We start from the raw sequence: 16,353 nt of genomic DNA on the forward strand, positions 1-16,353 counted from the left end.
CCCCTAGAGCCGAAGGATGAAGTGGAGGTGTCAGATGATGGTGAGTGCTGGCCCCCGTCCTTGGGAAGACTCGAGGGGTAGAGGGGGGTGGGTGATGGGTCTGATGGCTCACACTCATCCCGACCCCCACCCTGCAGATGAAAAGGAGCCCGAGGTTGATTACCGGACCGTTGCGGTCAATACTGACCAGAAAGTGTCTGACTTCTACGACATCGAAGAGAGACTAGGATCGTAAGTGGAGTGGGAAGCATCCTTCCGGAGCCCAGGGTGAGGGTGGCACAGGCCCCGAGGTTAAGTTCTCTGCTTCCTCTTCCTGTCCTTCCCTGGGTCCTGTCAACTCCCCAGACTGAGGTTCCTGCAGAACCGGGAGGGCTTGACCTGTTGGCACCCGTGAAAGCATCACCCGGCCAGGGCTCTCTTAGGAGCTGCTGTGCCCCGGGCTCCCTCCGCAAGCTTGAGCAGGCCCGTCCTCCTCTGCAATCCACCCCGCACATAGGACATAACCCAGGGCAGCGGGTCTGGCCCGACTTGTCTTTAGGATCCCTTCCCTTTGATCTGTGCTCACAGTTCAGTAGTTCTAGCTCTAGTGCTTCAGAAGAATGCGCCCCCTTGACATGCACCTCCTGTCATCACCCCTCGCTTTGTGAACTCAGTCCACAGTCTCCGCTCAGGCTCTTCCCTCGGCTGCAGAGACACCAATGGACTCAGACCGCAACCCTGGGCCCTCGGCACAGCCAGGCTGTGCCCACCAGCAGCGGCACCCAGGGCTGCCTGTCGCCCACTGACTATCCCTGGAGGAGGAGGGGAGGTGGAAGAGAGAGGAATGGGGCTCAGCTCTTATTTCCGGAGGGTTTCTGTCCAATAAAGGAGTGACACCAACCTCATCGCAGTCCTGAAGAACGAGGACCCTGCTCTGGGGCGGGAGTGGTGTCAGTGGAATGCCACCACTGCCATCCCCACAGTGGGAAGCAGGGGCCTTGCTCGGCTGTCTCCAGGGCCCCGGTACTGGAAAGGCGTGGAAGGAAGGCAACCACTCAGAAATTCTCGGTACCTGGGGAGGACTTCCCCAACCTGACGTCACGGGTCCTTTCGCAGGGGAAAGGGAAAGAAGCCTGTCGCCAAGGTTGGGGCCTCAGCCCGGGGAGATAACAGTCCTAAAAGAGCAGCAAGACTGGACAGAGTTAGGCTGACATTGACAAGTGATGGAGAGTAGGTCTGTCTGCATCAGCAGTATGCTTCACTGACCCAGAGCAGGGACTGGCAGACTTTTTCCGTAAAGGGCCAGATAATGGATATTCAGGGATTGTGGGCCATTTGGTTTATGCTGCAACGACTGCTCTGCTACTGAAACCCAGAAGCAGCCACAGACAATCTGGGCACAAATGGGCATGGCTGTTTTCCAGTAAAACTTTATTTAGAAAAAGAGGGAGGCCAGATGGGTCCCACAGTCCATCACTTGCCAATCCCAGGTTAGTGGGAAGCTGAGCTAAATTGCTTCTTCTCTCCTCCTTTCATTCACAGTGGAAAATTTGGACAGGTCTTTCGACTTGTAGAAAAGAAAACTGGAAAAATCTGGGCAGGGAAATTCTTCAAGGCATATTCAGCAAAAGAGAAAGAGAACATCCGGCAGGAGATCAGCATCATGAACTGCCTCCACCACCCCAAGCTGGTCCAGTGTGTGGATGCCTTCGAAGAGAAGGCCAACATCGTCATGGTTCTGGAAATGTGAGTGTCCCGCTGCGGGGCGGCCCAGGCGCCATGGGCCTGGGATCCCCTTGTGTGACTCCCCCACTGTCCCGCCACTACCCTCCGCCCCAAGATGGAGAGCACTGTGGGCCAGGATGTGATGTGCACGACACTCAACAGCCCGTATGGCCGGGCGCTGACCCCTGGGGACAGTCCGTCTGTGCATGGTGCTGGCCCTGACCCACTGCCCACCAGCCCCCTCTGCTCATCTCCAGAACACACTGGCAGGTCTTTGAGGACCCCTGCCCCCTTCTCACCCTCACCTCCCTGTGAAAGGCTCAGGGCTACCCCTCGGCCCCTTGGTTTCATTCAGGGCATTCTGACCTAGAGGTGGCTTTAGAGCAGAAGAGGGGGGACAGGGCAACTTCCCGACCAGCCTGTGAGAGAGAAGGGGGCCCAGGGCTGGGAGCTCAGAATGCAGGAGTGTAAGCCTCGCTCCCGTCCTCCTGCTCTGCTCTGTGTGCCCCTGGTCCACGCTGGTTTGTTCTCTCTTGACCTCTCACTCACCAAAGAGTAGCGTTTTCTGAGCTGGGCTGTACAGAGAGGCAGGGGGAGGACCAGATGACGTCCAGCCAAGGCTTTCCTGGACTCCGTTGTTTCTTCGAGTCCCAGTCCTCCACCTCTCTCCCCTCTGAGTGCTGGTCTGCATGTGCACACACACACAAACACACACACACACACATACTAACATACTGGAGTCAGTAAGCCAGACATGCTCCGTAGTGTGGGTTTTTTTGTTTTTTTGTTTTTTTTTGGCGGTACGCGGGCCTCTCACTGTTGTGGCCTCTCCCGTTGCGGAGCACAGGCTCCGGACTCACAGGCTCAGCGGCCATGGCTCACAGGCCCAGCCGCTCCGCGGAATGTGGGATCTTCCCGGACCGGGGCACAAACCTGTGTCCCCTGCATCGGCAGGCGGACTCTCAACCACTGCGCCACCAGGGAAGCCCAGTGTGTATTTTTTAAGTATTTCTTTTCCCTTTTTAATCTGAATTTTTAAAGTATATGATACAATCATATCAAAAAATATAAGAAAATACACAATGAGAAGTCCCGTTCCTACCCCTGTCTCCCATCTACCCTGTTCCTACCCTGCCTCAGCACCACTGGTAACCAGTTTTGTTGGTTTTGTCTGTGTCCTTCCAAAGTTTCTTTAAGAAAATGCAAGCATATATTATTTATATATATATTATTCATATTCATATATGAATATATATATATATATGTATGTATGTATGTATATATACACATACTTCCCACCTTTTAACCCAAAGACAAGTTTCACTCAATATTCTATACTTGGCTTCTTTCCATTCAACAGTGTATCTTGGAGAGAGGCCCACATCAGTAGCCAGGGGGCTTCCTCTCTCTCCCTGCTCCCTGGGATCTCAGCGCATGCATAGACCACAGGTTATTCGTCTTCTTTTGATAGGGTTTTGGATGGTTTCCAGGCTTTGGCTTTTGCAAAAAGGCAGTGTTTATAACCTTATACATACAGCTTTACACTCATGCCTATGTACATCTGTAGGGAAAATTCCCAGAAGTGTGGGAGTGCTGGATCAAAGGGGATGTGCATTTGAAAGCTTTAGCAATATTCTGAAATTGCCTTCAGCATCCTTGAACTGCTCATCCCGAGCTTCAGGGGTCTCAGTCCTTCGGAGAGGACTCTGTCAACATCTCGGTGTTCTTTCCTGGGAAAGAAGAAGCCAGTGAGGCATCCCCAGTTTGAGATGTGACTCCCCTCATTCCGTGTTTCCTTTCGGTTTGTGTTCCTCAGGAAAGGCAGTCGTGGTTGAGAGACAGACTGGAGTCTGAGAAACCTCACTTCACCCCCTGCTCGGCCTCTTGTTGACGACCTTGAATAAGTTGCCCAACGGTGCCAATCATTCGTTTTATTATCTGTAAAAGGAGGCTATAACCCATCTCGTGTATAATGTGGGGATGAGATGGAATAACATGTGTCAGGCACAGGCTGTATAATTGCGAGTTATTCTTAGGAGTATGATGCATTGACTTTTTCTGTATCCTGGTCTTTTTTCCACTTGAAATTATTTTGTGAGCACTTTAACACCCAACTGGTTGTGTGGAACAAATCCTACTATTCAGGAAACCTGGGGTCAGCTTCTATTACTGTCGAGCTGTGACTTTGTAATTATTAAATCCTTTCAGCGAGGAGAGGTATTTGGATTAGACTCCCTTTTGGTTCTAAAATTCTGCAGTTCTGTGGAACTTTTACACAGATTCAGAGAAAATCTTCCTTCGTCTCTTAGAATCAGTTTTCAGCCCCGAATTCCAACTTCCCTCCCCACTTCTGGGAAAGATTTAGCCCATGTCCATGGCCTCACTCATGATACCCTCACAATAGCCCTATGGGCTGCAGCCTTTCACACTTATTGTAGAACAGGTTGCTTGGTCCAGGCAGCGTGGGCGTGTGGGGACATGTGAAGAAATGTCTTATCTTTGGAAGTTGAACCTTGAGCAAGCTCTTGAGAAGGTGCAGGAGCGGGTAGGAGGCAGCCAAGCCTGGGTGAGGCTGGGCAGCAGCACCAGTGGGCAGAATACCATACTTAGCTTGGAATTGGGAGTTGGCAAGCTGGATGGAAAATGTTGGGAGAAAACGTACGAGGGCTTCAGCTGGTCTGGCTTTCATCCCTCCACCCCACACCTCCCCCGTGGACAGGAGTGAGTCTTACATTCACAGATGCCAGATGATTCTCCTGCACTTGGGGTAAGGAGCTTGCCCCTTGATAGGAACTCGACCAGAGAAGAAGGAGCAGATTCATACTCAATCTGTACTTCCCTCCCGACTTAAACAGACCTGGCCACTGAGGAGGCAAAGGTTGGCTTTCAGCCGTATGATTTGCTCTTCTCCTTGTTTGGTGGAGAAACTGAGATTAAGAGAAGGGCAATCCCTGGTGATACAGAAAAATGAAAATGTATTGCAGGGTCCCAGCCTTCAGATCAGCCGCCTCAGATACAGTGAGAGACCAGAATTAATGTGTCTTCAGCCTTTCTGACCTCTGATTATGAGACAAGCCCCTATTGTTGTAGCAGTGTTGCTCTAATACAGGAGTTCCTTCAGGCTCCGGGCCGGGAGTCAGGGCTGGTCCTTTTGGGACATTCCAAGTGCTGGTGGGCCCCTGAGCACTGAAGCAGATGTACAGCTTAAGCTGGGTCATCCATTGCCCATCTCACCTTCATGCTGCCATTGGCAAAACTGATCAAAGAATAAGCAGCTAGCTGCCATGAGACAAGGAGGAGAGGGTCTGGGTTTGGAGCCCCGTGAAGTGTCATCCTTCTGGCTGCCAGTGAGGGCTGGCCAATGTCTACAGTTGGGGGATAAATTTGATCCCTTGGAATAAGGTAGATATTCATTCATTCATTCATTCACTCACTCGTCACTGTTAATTTATTAAGCACACATTTCCTCCGCCCAATCTTGGCCCATGGCTTTATCCCATCTCTGTGGGTGGCAGCTTCTTTCCACCCAGTCTTGAGCGACTTGAAAAGAAACCTATATAGAACCATTAATCCTGTTTACGTAACCCCTTCCATCCTCGAAAATGGACCACAAGGACAGTTTTCAAAATACACTAAATAAATTTGAATAGGTCTGAACCTATATTTGCACCTCTACTGAATAGGTTACCTCTAGAAATGCAGCAGTAATTATCTCCATGGCTCAGATTTCCACCACTCATCGCCTCAGACGTTCCCAAGGACACTGCAAAAAATGGTTTCTTGCTTTTTCAGAATATTTTAAATTTAAAACCAAACATTTTGGGGTACCTTGTCTGTGCCAGATATTGCCAGGTAAAAACAAGTGTCTAGAGATGAGCCGTACCTTTTCCAGACATGTTCACAAACAACTTTAAGACAAGGCAGACTTGATGGGAAAAGTGCAGAGATGAGACTGTGGGAACCCAGGGAGGGAAAGATCATATGATGAAATTGGGAGTGATTTCTCAGAGGACATGAATTTCAGCTGGCTTCCCAGGGGCGGTAACTGAGTAAGCCAATATTTCTCAAACTTGTCTGATCTTAACAATGACCTGGGGTACTCATTAAAAATATGGATCACAACCCTTCCAAGATTTTCTAAATCAGAATCTTCAGGGGAGAAGCTTGGGAGTCTGTATTTTCAACAAGAGCCCCCACTGGTTCTTTAAAAAAAAAAAAGATAATTAACATCGTTGAGCACTTACTATGTGCCAGGCACTTTTCTAAGCACTTTACCTGTATTAATTCACTCAATCTTCACAGCAACCCTATGAGATAGTGGTGTTTTTATCTGCATCTTACAGATGAGGAAATTGGGGCTCAGAGATGTTATAAGAATGGCCTGAAACCTAGGAACCTAAGAACGGAGATTAGAGTTTGACCTAGAGCCTGGGTGGAGGGCAACAGAAATGAAGGGCTTGAGGACAGAGGCGCCACCTGCTGGCCACACAAGGACCTCCTCCTCGGTTGGTTCTAAAGCATTGGTTCCAGCGCCCCCCAGCGGCCACTGGCACAAACTGACCTTTACCCGCTCAGACCTCCCAGAAGTCTTTGTCCTGTGGTGATGGAGACCCACAGAGGCTTCCGTGTGCTGGGCCCCATGGTGCGTCCTTGTCTGTCTCTCCCTCAGGGGTCAGTAACAAGATCCACTTGGCCCACAGCAGGTTGTCAGATGATAATTAATATGTGCTGAGCACCCACTGTGTGTCAGGCATGATGCTTTACAAAATTTCCTTCATTCCTAACTACTATGACGTAGGGACAGATGAGGAAACTGGGGCTCAGAAAGCATAAGTAACTTGCCCAAGCCACAGGGACAGGATTCAAACTCAGCTCTTTCCCATCTTTGCGATGACTCCCTTAGAAGAGGGAAGCCCCTTGGAAAAGGACAGGCTCAGAAGGAAGCCCACTCAACATTGTTCAGCTGGTGGATCCACAGGACATTGTAAAAAAAGAACTTACTGATGTCTGGATGCTACATGAGTTACCAAGGGGATGCTTTAAGGTTTCTGAGCGGCGAGCAAGGAAGGTGGGTTCGGGAGGCTGGGAGAAGGGAACGGAGAGGCCCCATGTGACTCAGCATTTGCACTGAAGGGAAATATGCTGGCTGGCCAATCCTTAGAAAAGACGCCCACTGCAGGCCCCAGAACCACCATGGCCAGGATCCAAAGTCTATCCAGGCAGGAAGGATGTACTACACACCCAGCCTGGGCCGGGGAGCAGGGGAGGCAAGTTAGTTATGGCTGGAAGGAGTAAACTGATGTTATAGGCCTAGCCAGAGGAAGCAAATCGATCACAACTGTAAGTATAATAGGTTACAGCCAATGAATTTTACAAAATGTGCTGATGCTCCGTATTACTGAAGATATTTTTCTGTTTCTGGCTATGCAAAACAAATGCTTATGGGTACTGTGAGTTTTTAAACTTCAATTCTTTATGACTAAAAGACATGGCTGGAGAACAGGATAATCCCTTACATCTATAGTCATTTGGGGGAAAGAGGTTGCCTGGCAGTTACCCTTTTTGCTTAGGAGATCATTCTGGATATCTCAGTTCATGGCCACCTCTGAAACTGCCTAGTAGATGCTTCCCTGAACCCCTCCAAAGCTTAGTGGGCTCAGGCAGGGTCCCCCAAACAGGAAACCAGGAGGACCGGGCCATCCTCACACAGTGGAAGAATGGGGCCAACATAACGGGGCAGTGGTCTGGGACTCAGGAAGCTGCAGAAAATGCCTGGCACCCCCATACACTGGGCTTTCCTGGCTGTGACCCCTTCCCCCAGCCTGCCCTGGCCAGGCTCCCTGCTCCTGTGGTCTGAGCGCCCCCTCTGTCCCCGCAGCGTGTCCGGGGGTGAGCTGTTCGAGCGCATCATCGACGAGGACTTTGAGCTGACCGAGCGGGAGTGCATCAAGTACATGAGGCAGATCTCGGAGGGGGTGGAGTACATCCACAAGCAGGGCATTGTCCACCTGGACCTCAAGCCCGAGAACATCATGTGTGTCAACAAGACAGGCACCAGGATCAAGCTCATCGACTTCGGTCTGGCCAGGAGGTTGGGTAAGGCTGAGCCACCTCTCCTGTTGTCACCAGCATGTCATGGCAGTGGCCATGGGTGTTTGTGTTCCATGCACTGTATTAGAGACAACGGTATTAGAGGGGATGCACCAGATTGGAGCTGAGATCAGAGACCGTGGAGACTGCCCCTCCCACTTACTAGCTGTGGGGACCTATGTCTCAAATTTCTTATCTGTAAATTGGGATAACAGTAGGACTCACCTCATAGAGTTGTTATGGGATCACTGAGTTAATATAGGTAGAGTGATAGGAGCAGTGCCTCGCACATAGTAAGCACTATGTAGGTGTTTTCATTTATTTTATCATTATTATTTTTTTCACTCTGGTGCCTTTGGCAGCAGAACATTTTGCTGATGGTGCTTCCTCACATTTGCATCCTACTGTACAGTTTCCAGAGCACTTTCACCTACTTTCTCTCATCTGATTCTCACAGCAACCCTTTGAGGCAGGCAGGGCAGATTTTATGAGCCTCAATTTATAGACCAGGAAACCGAGGTTCACAGTAGCTTTGCCCAGCAAGTCCCACGACGAGCTGGGGTGGAATGAGGACCTGGAGCCTAGTCCAGGGCTCTCGGAAGCATCACTGCTGTTCCTGCCCTTTCAGGAGGCAGGGCACGATAGGGGAAGGCGGTCAGGGCCTGAGTACCCAACCCAAGAGTCATTTTGGTGGGTGATGGTCCTCTATGGCTCAGAGGCACCACCTCAGGGTTACGATTTTTCCCAACTGACCTCCCAGCAGCTCCTGGGAAGAGAGATGTGACACTACGCGTGGAGAGGTGGGTGGGGGAGGGGAGGAACATGGCTCAGGAGTCAGACCCCCTGGGTTAGGTCCTGACCACCATTTACCGGGAGGCGGGAGTGGGGAGTCACTCCCTGGGTCTCCCTTTTCTCCTTGGGAGATGGGGGTCATCCTCCTTAGGGTTGGCCAGAGCATTAAATAGGAAAGTCCTCATAAAGCAGGCAGCAGGGTACAAATGACAGACTGAATGGTAGAGATTATTTTCAAGCACAAGTCACAACCCCTGTCTCAGGGAACTCATGGGAGAGACAGACACATGGAAAGCCATTCCATCTGGGGCAGGGCTGTAACAGGCTCTCCCGCCTCCGTCAACCCCGCCCAAACATTTGAGGTTCGCATGCAGTTTGTCGGTTTCACTGGTGTATCGAGGAGGCTGTTGTCTCTGTGCCGTCCTGCAAGGGGAGAGCCGCTGAAGGCCGGCCTTGCCTGTGTCCCTCCCAGGCATCTGCTTACCTCGGTTGACTTAGGGACATTCTGGTGATTGATCCCTCTCCATCCTGGTTGCAGAGAACGCGGGGTCTCTGAAGGTCCTCTTTGGCACCCCAGAGTTCGTCGCACCTGAAGTGATCAACTATGAGCCCATTGGCTACGCCACAGACATGTGGAGCATCGGGGTCATCTGCTACATCCTGTGAGTCCTGGGGCACATGGGGGGAGGGTCCCCAGGCTGCCCTGAGGTTGAAGGGACCAGGGCGGGTCCTGATGGGGAGCCCGCCTAGAGTCAGGAGGGCGGTAGGCCCCCATCCCCCTCCTCGCTGGCCTGCCTGGCTTCTGTGCTCCCGGTGATGTCCACAGCCCACATCACACTTCTGCAGGAGCGTCTAGCTCTACACAGCAAGAGCCCCATTCTGGGCCCCTCACCATCCTTGATGCTGGGCACCTAGGGGCCTTTGGTCAGGAGGACAGGAGCATGGCTGGTGCCGTGGAATTTACCTTCATGTGTGTACATGGGTCCATAGAGAAGCAGGGAGAGAGCCCAGGTGTACATCTGCTGTGGGTGTCATCGTCATCTTCAGAGGACCACACCCCATCCTCACGGCAGAGGGACCCCAAATTCCAACCTCATCTCTGCGTCCAGTATGCGGACTAATTAATAAGCACTTCTGATGGTTGAGCCTTTAGTGGGACCCATAGACAACAGAAAGCTACTGTGTAGTAATTAGAATTGGGAAATTAGGTGGAAAATAAGAAGCCATTCTGTTAAAAAATGCTGGAGAAAAGAGGGAAGGCCAGTAATCTAGACCAGTGCTTCACAGACATGTAACATGAAGGAATCACCTGGGCTGCTCCTTAGATTACAAGTTCTGATTCAGAAGCTCCAGGGGACCTGAGAATCCACATTTCTAACAGGTGCTGGTTGCTGATGGTGCTGGTCTGAAGACGGCACTTTGAGTACCAGGCCCTAGAGCACACTCTCTTGTTGGGATCTGGCTGATTTAGTCTCTGAAGCCTCAGGCTGCAAGCAGGCATTAGCCTTAGTGGCAGCCCCTGAGTTTGTGTGGCATCACACAGTTATGGGATGGTCTCCCTGAAAATGCAGATATGCATGTAGTCATTTTGGAAAAAAGTTTTTGTTGTTAAAGCAAAAGGACAAATTAAACATTTTTGCAGAAAACTTGAATATGACCTCTAAGAATACTTTCTTAGATCCATGGGGTCTTCAGACCCCAGCGTGAGAAATGGCTTTAGGTGATTCTACTGCACAGCCGGGTTTAGGAACCACTGTTACAAAAGCTTTAGCAGAAGCAGAGTGATTTTGTGTGTGTGTGCGCACGCGCCAATGTGGCTTTTTCACGTGTTCAGGAGTCTTACTCTCCCTGTGGGCTATTAGGACAACCTACCTCAGTTGAACCTGTGTCACAGGTTCTGTACCCCAGAGAGTCATCTTCTTCCCTGCTTGGGGTCACCCCCACCAACACAGCCTCCCCCAGAGCAGCAGAGAAGAAACTCTGGCCAGGAGTGCATCTCCCTGCCTCTCCTTACCCAGTCCCCTCCAGGAGAAAGGGAGCTGAGGAGTGAAGAAAACTGTGCCAGATTCTGTAGTGCTGGCCCCTTGGTAAATAAAGGAGAGCAGGGCAGTGGGGACTGCCCCAGGCTGGATGGGGCTCATGCTGGATCTTTGCCCAGGAGAGGCTCTTCGGAAACGGTCTTTTGTCAGCTCCCTCTGTTCAGACCCAGCTGCCCTGTGGCATGGCTTGGTCCTGGGTCCCCCTGCAGCCATCACGCAGACTTGCCTTACTCTCTCCATCGGTTTTCCCACTGCTGTAGAATCAGGACCATCTGTTTGGTCCTCAGAATAAACCTGGGAGTGGGGCATGGCAGAGATTCGATCTTCATTTGGCATTGAGGTCACAGGAGCCAGGGAAGCCTGCATGGCTGCCCACTTCCCACAGTCCTAGAGCATGGCCAGCTGTCCCAGTTCACCCAGCACTGATGGGTTTCCCAGGATACGGGACTTTCAGTGCTGAAGTGAGGACCATCCTGGGCAAACTAGGACGATTGGTCTCCCTACGGGTCAGGGCCAGACTGGTGACTAGACGCTCAGTGAATTTGCACAGTGAACACACCTATACCCAGACCCGGAAACCACACAATACCAGGCCCGCAGCCCTCCCGGTGCCCAGGCTCTGGTTACTCCCTCAGGGGTAACCTGATCCCCATTCTAACGTCACGCACCATGTTCACCTGCTTTTTTTGGGGGGGGGGTACGCGGGCCTCTCACTGTTGTGGCCTCTCCCGTTGCGGAGCACAGGCTCTGGACGCGCAGGCTCAGCGGCCATGGCTCATGGGCCCAGCCGCTCCGCAGCATGTGGGATCTTCCTGGGCCGGGGCACGAACCCGTGTCCCCTGCATCGGCCGGCGGACTCTCAACCACTGCGCCACCAGGGAAGCCCTGCTTTTGAACTTTATATAAACGAAATCATACAGAAAGATGTGTCTGGCTTCTTCTGCCCCCCCTTGTTTGTGACCCCCATTCATGTTATGGTGTGTAGCTGTAGGCTGTTCATCCTTGGTGCTGTATAGTGTTTCACTCTGTGAACTTCATCCAGTTTACTTATCCATTCTGTGCTGATGGGCTTTTGACTAGATTTCAGTTTGGGTTATTGTGAGTATTCCAGTACATGTGCTTTAGTGAATATCTTTATGCATTTCTTTTGGATATATAATCTAGAACTAGAATTACTGGGTCATAAGAGCACTTTATTTTAAAATGAAAATTCTTTGAGGTGGAAGAAGTAATTTGGATAACATGTTACATGGTTTGCCAGATTACTTTTAAAGCTGAGACCTAGCAATAGGGAAGGGCTTTTGGAAATGGGGGGAAAATAATTTTGATGAATGGGGCACCAGCCTGAAGGCATCTGGACGGAGGCGGGAGGGTGGAGAGGTGCCTGTGGAAGGGGGGCAGGTGAGCAGTGGGGGTGATGGACACAGGCCAGCCCTACACAGCCTCCTGTAGCCTCCCCAGCATCCTGGCTGCTGGGGAGCCAGCACCTCTGCGGGCTGCTCTGCCCTGTGGGACTTTTCCTGCTGGCTCTCACAGTGGGGATTGAGGTCTGGGAGTCTCTCCTCAACTAGGGCTGTCAGCAGGGCATGTGGTGTGAGAACAGAAGATGGAGCCAGCCAGATTGCTTCCTCTCAGCCCCTGCTCTGCAGAATTCTGGAGCCACTGCCAGAAGCCCCCAGAAGAGGTTCTCTGGCAGCCCTCATGCACCCTCCATCCCTCTCTTTGGAGCTTGGAGTCCTTGTCAGGGTCACCTTCCTTGTTTGTTTGTGCCAGAGGATGCCCCCCCGCCACCATCTCCTTTTTGGGGCCAGTGAGATATGGGGAGCTTGGGGACAGGTGATAACAGATGTATCCCTCAGTGCAGATTTGGTGAGCACCTTCTAAGTGAGCAGCTGTGTCCCATAGGTTGTTTTGACTTTGCTGAAGGAACTCCTTCTCACACCCTCGGAGAGATCGGGGCAGATCCTGTCACAGCACAGGAGACCTGGCTCCACTGCCTGCCCAGGGTCTCCAGGCAGGGAGGGATGTAGCAGGTGGGGTTGGGGGCCCCTTACCCTCTCACCCCTGATTCTGAAGGGAGAAGCAGATTTCGTGAATCTGCTGGAGACTTCTGCTATTACCAATACCCATTGGTTTCTGGCAGGAAGAGAGAGGACCAGGCTCTCTAGGCCACACTTCAATGGTGAAGAAATTCTAAGCCCCACCTCCTTTTCTAAGATCTCTTTCCCTCTCTTATCTCCCTCCCCCCATTTCCTTAGGACTTGCTGTTCCCTTACTGCCTGTGGAGATACCAAAACCCTTCTCTGTGCCCTGCCCTCACCCCTACCCCAGAATTCCTTCTCCTCCTCCTCTCCCCCAAACTGCTGCCCTGCTTTCTCCTCCCTACCATCTTCCTGCTGTGCTCAGCAGCAGACTTCCCATCTCAGCTCATTTGTGAGCACGCACCATGGTCCAGAGAGCCAGGTCCATCCCCGTCTGGAATCTAACTTCTGGGGACAGCAGCCTAGTGAGCTGGGGAGAAGTCCCAGTGCCCAAGCATCAGGTACCTACTCAGACTCAGATTTGGATGCAGGCCTCTTCAGAGGGATCCAGTAACTCCACCCAGGGCTGCTTCTGCCCTCTTAGCTGCTGAGTCCAGACATGCTCTCTATTGCAGGTCCTGAGACCTCCAGGCACCCCACATCCACAACAGGCCCAGACACCACCTGCAGGTTTTGCTCTCCAGGGACTTGGGCTGTGGTTAACATGACTAAACCCTGGGTCTGTCTTTCCTAGGCTACTGTACAAAACAATGCCCAGCTCTTCCTGTGGGGCCTTCCCAGCCCTCTCAAATCTTCCCACCACACCAGGGAATGAGTATCCCAAGGATAAAAGACTAACCCCTTCCTAAGCGCTCAGTAGTTCTGCTGGAAGATGTATGGTCTCCTTTGCTGGCCATTCATGCAGTGGAGTCATCTGCTTAAAAAACACCATAGAGAAAGTGTAATTCAAGAGGCATTTCTGCCTTCTGTCTCCTGATGTTCTGTCCTCCAAGCAGAACAGGCCCCCGCATCAGATTCCCTGGTGAAGTTTGGCTGCAGTAAGAGATTAAGAATTAAGAAATTAGAACACCCTGCAGTCATGTCCTTAGTTGACTCATTAGCACAAAGACTAATATTTAACCATTAAAAATGAACATTAAGACTCTGTATACACTTGTGAAAGACAATGTCAAGTGAGGAAAGAATAGAGCATCCAAGAACTTGCCCACACTGATTACAATTTTGTGAAAACCAGACAAATTCACTGGTTATGTTAGGGAGGAAAAAACTTTCCTCTCCCTCTTTGGTTCAGTTCTTGGGCGTCTGCAAGTCAAACTAACAAAAGACAGATTAATGGGACTTCCCTGATGGCACAGTGGCTAAGACTCCACGCTCCCAATGCAGGGGGCCTGGGTTCGATCCCTGGCCAGGGAACTAGATCCCATATGCATGCTGCAACTAACAATTCACATGCCACAACTAAGGAGCCCACATGCAGCAACAAAGACCCGGCACAACCAAATAAATAAATTTTTTTTAAAAAGGACAGATTAACAAAAAGAAAATAGATTTAATTATGTACATATGCACAGGTGTTCATAAAGAAATGTGACTCAAGGTACCTTTAAAATTTGGGGCTTATATACTACTTTAACAAAGAGTGATAAATTATACAGAAATAACTAGATGAAGGAAAAAAGGTTTGGAGGTTCTGGAGGGAGTAAATTGTGACAAGGTGACTAGGAAATTTATAGGGACTGTTCAGCAATATCTAATATGCAGATGAGAGTCCTTCTCCTCTTCCTGGGAAGAGAAGAAATGGACAAATAGAACAAATGAAAATTTATGTCACCTTAATGAAGAGAAATTTATGTCCTACTTTTAGACAGAAAGAGGGAGGACAAAGGGCTAATTGCCTTCAGCTCAAGGCAATTTTTATGCCCAAGTTCATATTTTGGGGTGGTATACTTTGATCCCCTTCAGTTAAAACCTAGGTAAGACTAGGAAAAGAGGTGAGTAGCTGTGTTTTTAATGCTAGGGTTACTACTATGTTTGTTGATTGGGTTGAACAACCCAACCATATATGATCCTATGCAAATTCTAGCAATAAAGAAAAAGTACAAGAAAGGAAGTTTAAAAATTCTGCAAAATCCCACCACCACGGGACGGCATTACTAAAATCCGAATACTGTCTTCATCATCATGCTCTGCATATTTTGCAAGTTTTATTTTAGAGATGTACTGTTTATCAGGGGGAATGCTGGGGGAGCTGGGGGCAGGTGAGGAGCCAGCCAAGGCTTGGGAGGGATTTCAGATGGATGGGCTGCCAGGAAGGAGCAGTGCCAGAGGCCAGAGGAGAGGAGGCTCTCCCCAACTATGAACATCACAGAGATTAAGCCCTATCTTTGCAGGATGACAGTTCCTAATTAGGAAAGGAGGTTTACAGAAGGCGGCCTTTCAGCATTCCACAGCAGGGTTGTTTGCTTCCCTGCCCCCCACTCCCAGCAATCTCTTGGAGTGCTGTAGGACTTCCCCCCTTTGTTTCAAATGGAAAGTGCAGAGACAGAATGAAGCATGTAGCTGGCAAGCAAGAGTCAGGCTGCTTCCTGATGGGACTAGTTAAGCCTATGGGCTTCCTGGGAGCCCCTAGGAATTCTAGTCCAGGACCCTTGGTGTATAAGAGGGGAAAGGGGAAAGGAATAGCATGTAACAGCACACACTCGGGCCTGGTGAGGTCCCACCCTTCCCTCATTGTGATATGATCGAGAATGATTATCTCCGTGCCTTCTCAGAACATAAATTGGTGTCTTGCTTTAAGACATTTTAATGCCATCTATAAAACTCTTTTATTCAAAAGCACAAATATGTTGATTAGGGTGAGATAATTCACACCGAAAAAGCTCTTTTTCTTCTTTTTAATGAAGATTTTCACGAGAGGGTTCCTCCCATGGCAAGCTTTCCTTGCAATATTTCAATAGATTTTGTTTTACAAAACTTAGTTTTCAGGGCCGAGTGTATTTCATAAGCTGAGGCCTCTTGGATGCCAAAACAGCTCCCGAGGGGTTTGCATTATTGTTTATGATGAGGGATTTGGGGAAAGGGATGTTAGTGAAGCCTTAACTTGGAAGGTTGATGGCATGAGGGCCCTAGATCCATCTCGTGGGGCTCAGGTGGGGACAGGGCAGGACCAGCTACATAAATCATAGGGGCCAGTGCAGCATAAAAAGGTGGGGTGACTTATGTGAACATTAAGAATTTCAAAATGATGGCAGCAGAGCCTTAAGCCTTAAGCCTTAAGCCAAGAGTGGGGCTCTTCCAAGGCCCATGAAGCTGGCCCTAGGTCAGGGTGAGTGGCGGGCTGCATGGCTGGGGGGAAGATGAGGTGCCCGCCAGAGGTGAGAGGTGAGGCCAGTAAGCCAGACGTCTGCTCCATTCAGCTTTGAGATACTTTACCTTCCAAATTTTATTTGGCTTAAGCTATTGGTAAGTGAGTCATTCCAGAGATCACAGATTGATGGGGCAGTGGGGGTGAACTGTGTACAGAAGAACTACCTAATAGCTATGGTCACAGCAGACCAAGCTGCTTACTGCGGACCAGGCCTCCTGCCAGTGCTGTACTTCATCTTCCCAGAAATGACTGTACAAATTAACGGTTAAGAAATAGGCTCATTGACTGCAAATCCTTGGGCAAGTTACTTACCCCCACT

General features: G+C 50.3%; 1 protein-coding gene across 5 annotated transcripts in view; it reads left to right on the forward strand.

The window, feature by feature from the left end:
* Window positions 1-16,353, forward strand: part of MYLK (myosin light chain kinase) — a 294,914-nt gene that overhangs the window by 262,697 nt on the left and 15,864 nt on the right. For all 5 annotated transcript variants that reach the window (XM_081235669.1, XM_081235665.1, XM_081235666.1 and 2 more), the window contains 5 exons: window positions 8-40; window positions 138-231; window positions 1,522-1,725; window positions 7,583-7,800; window positions 9,125-9,248. In XM_081235669.1, coding sequence (XP_081091795.1) covers window positions 8-40; window positions 138-231; window positions 1,522-1,725; window positions 7,583-7,800; window positions 9,125-9,248 — 673 coding nt within the window. The remainder of the gene's footprint in view (window positions 1-7; window positions 41-137; window positions 232-1,521; window positions 1,726-7,582; window positions 7,801-9,124; window positions 9,249-16,353) is intronic.

This window comes from Mesoplodon bidens (assembly GCF_964165515.1).
Source record: "Mesoplodon bidens genome assembly, chromosome: 5".
In the NCBI taxonomy this organism is placed as follows: Eukaryota; Metazoa; Chordata; class Mammalia; order Artiodactyla; family Ziphiidae; genus Mesoplodon; species Mesoplodon bidens.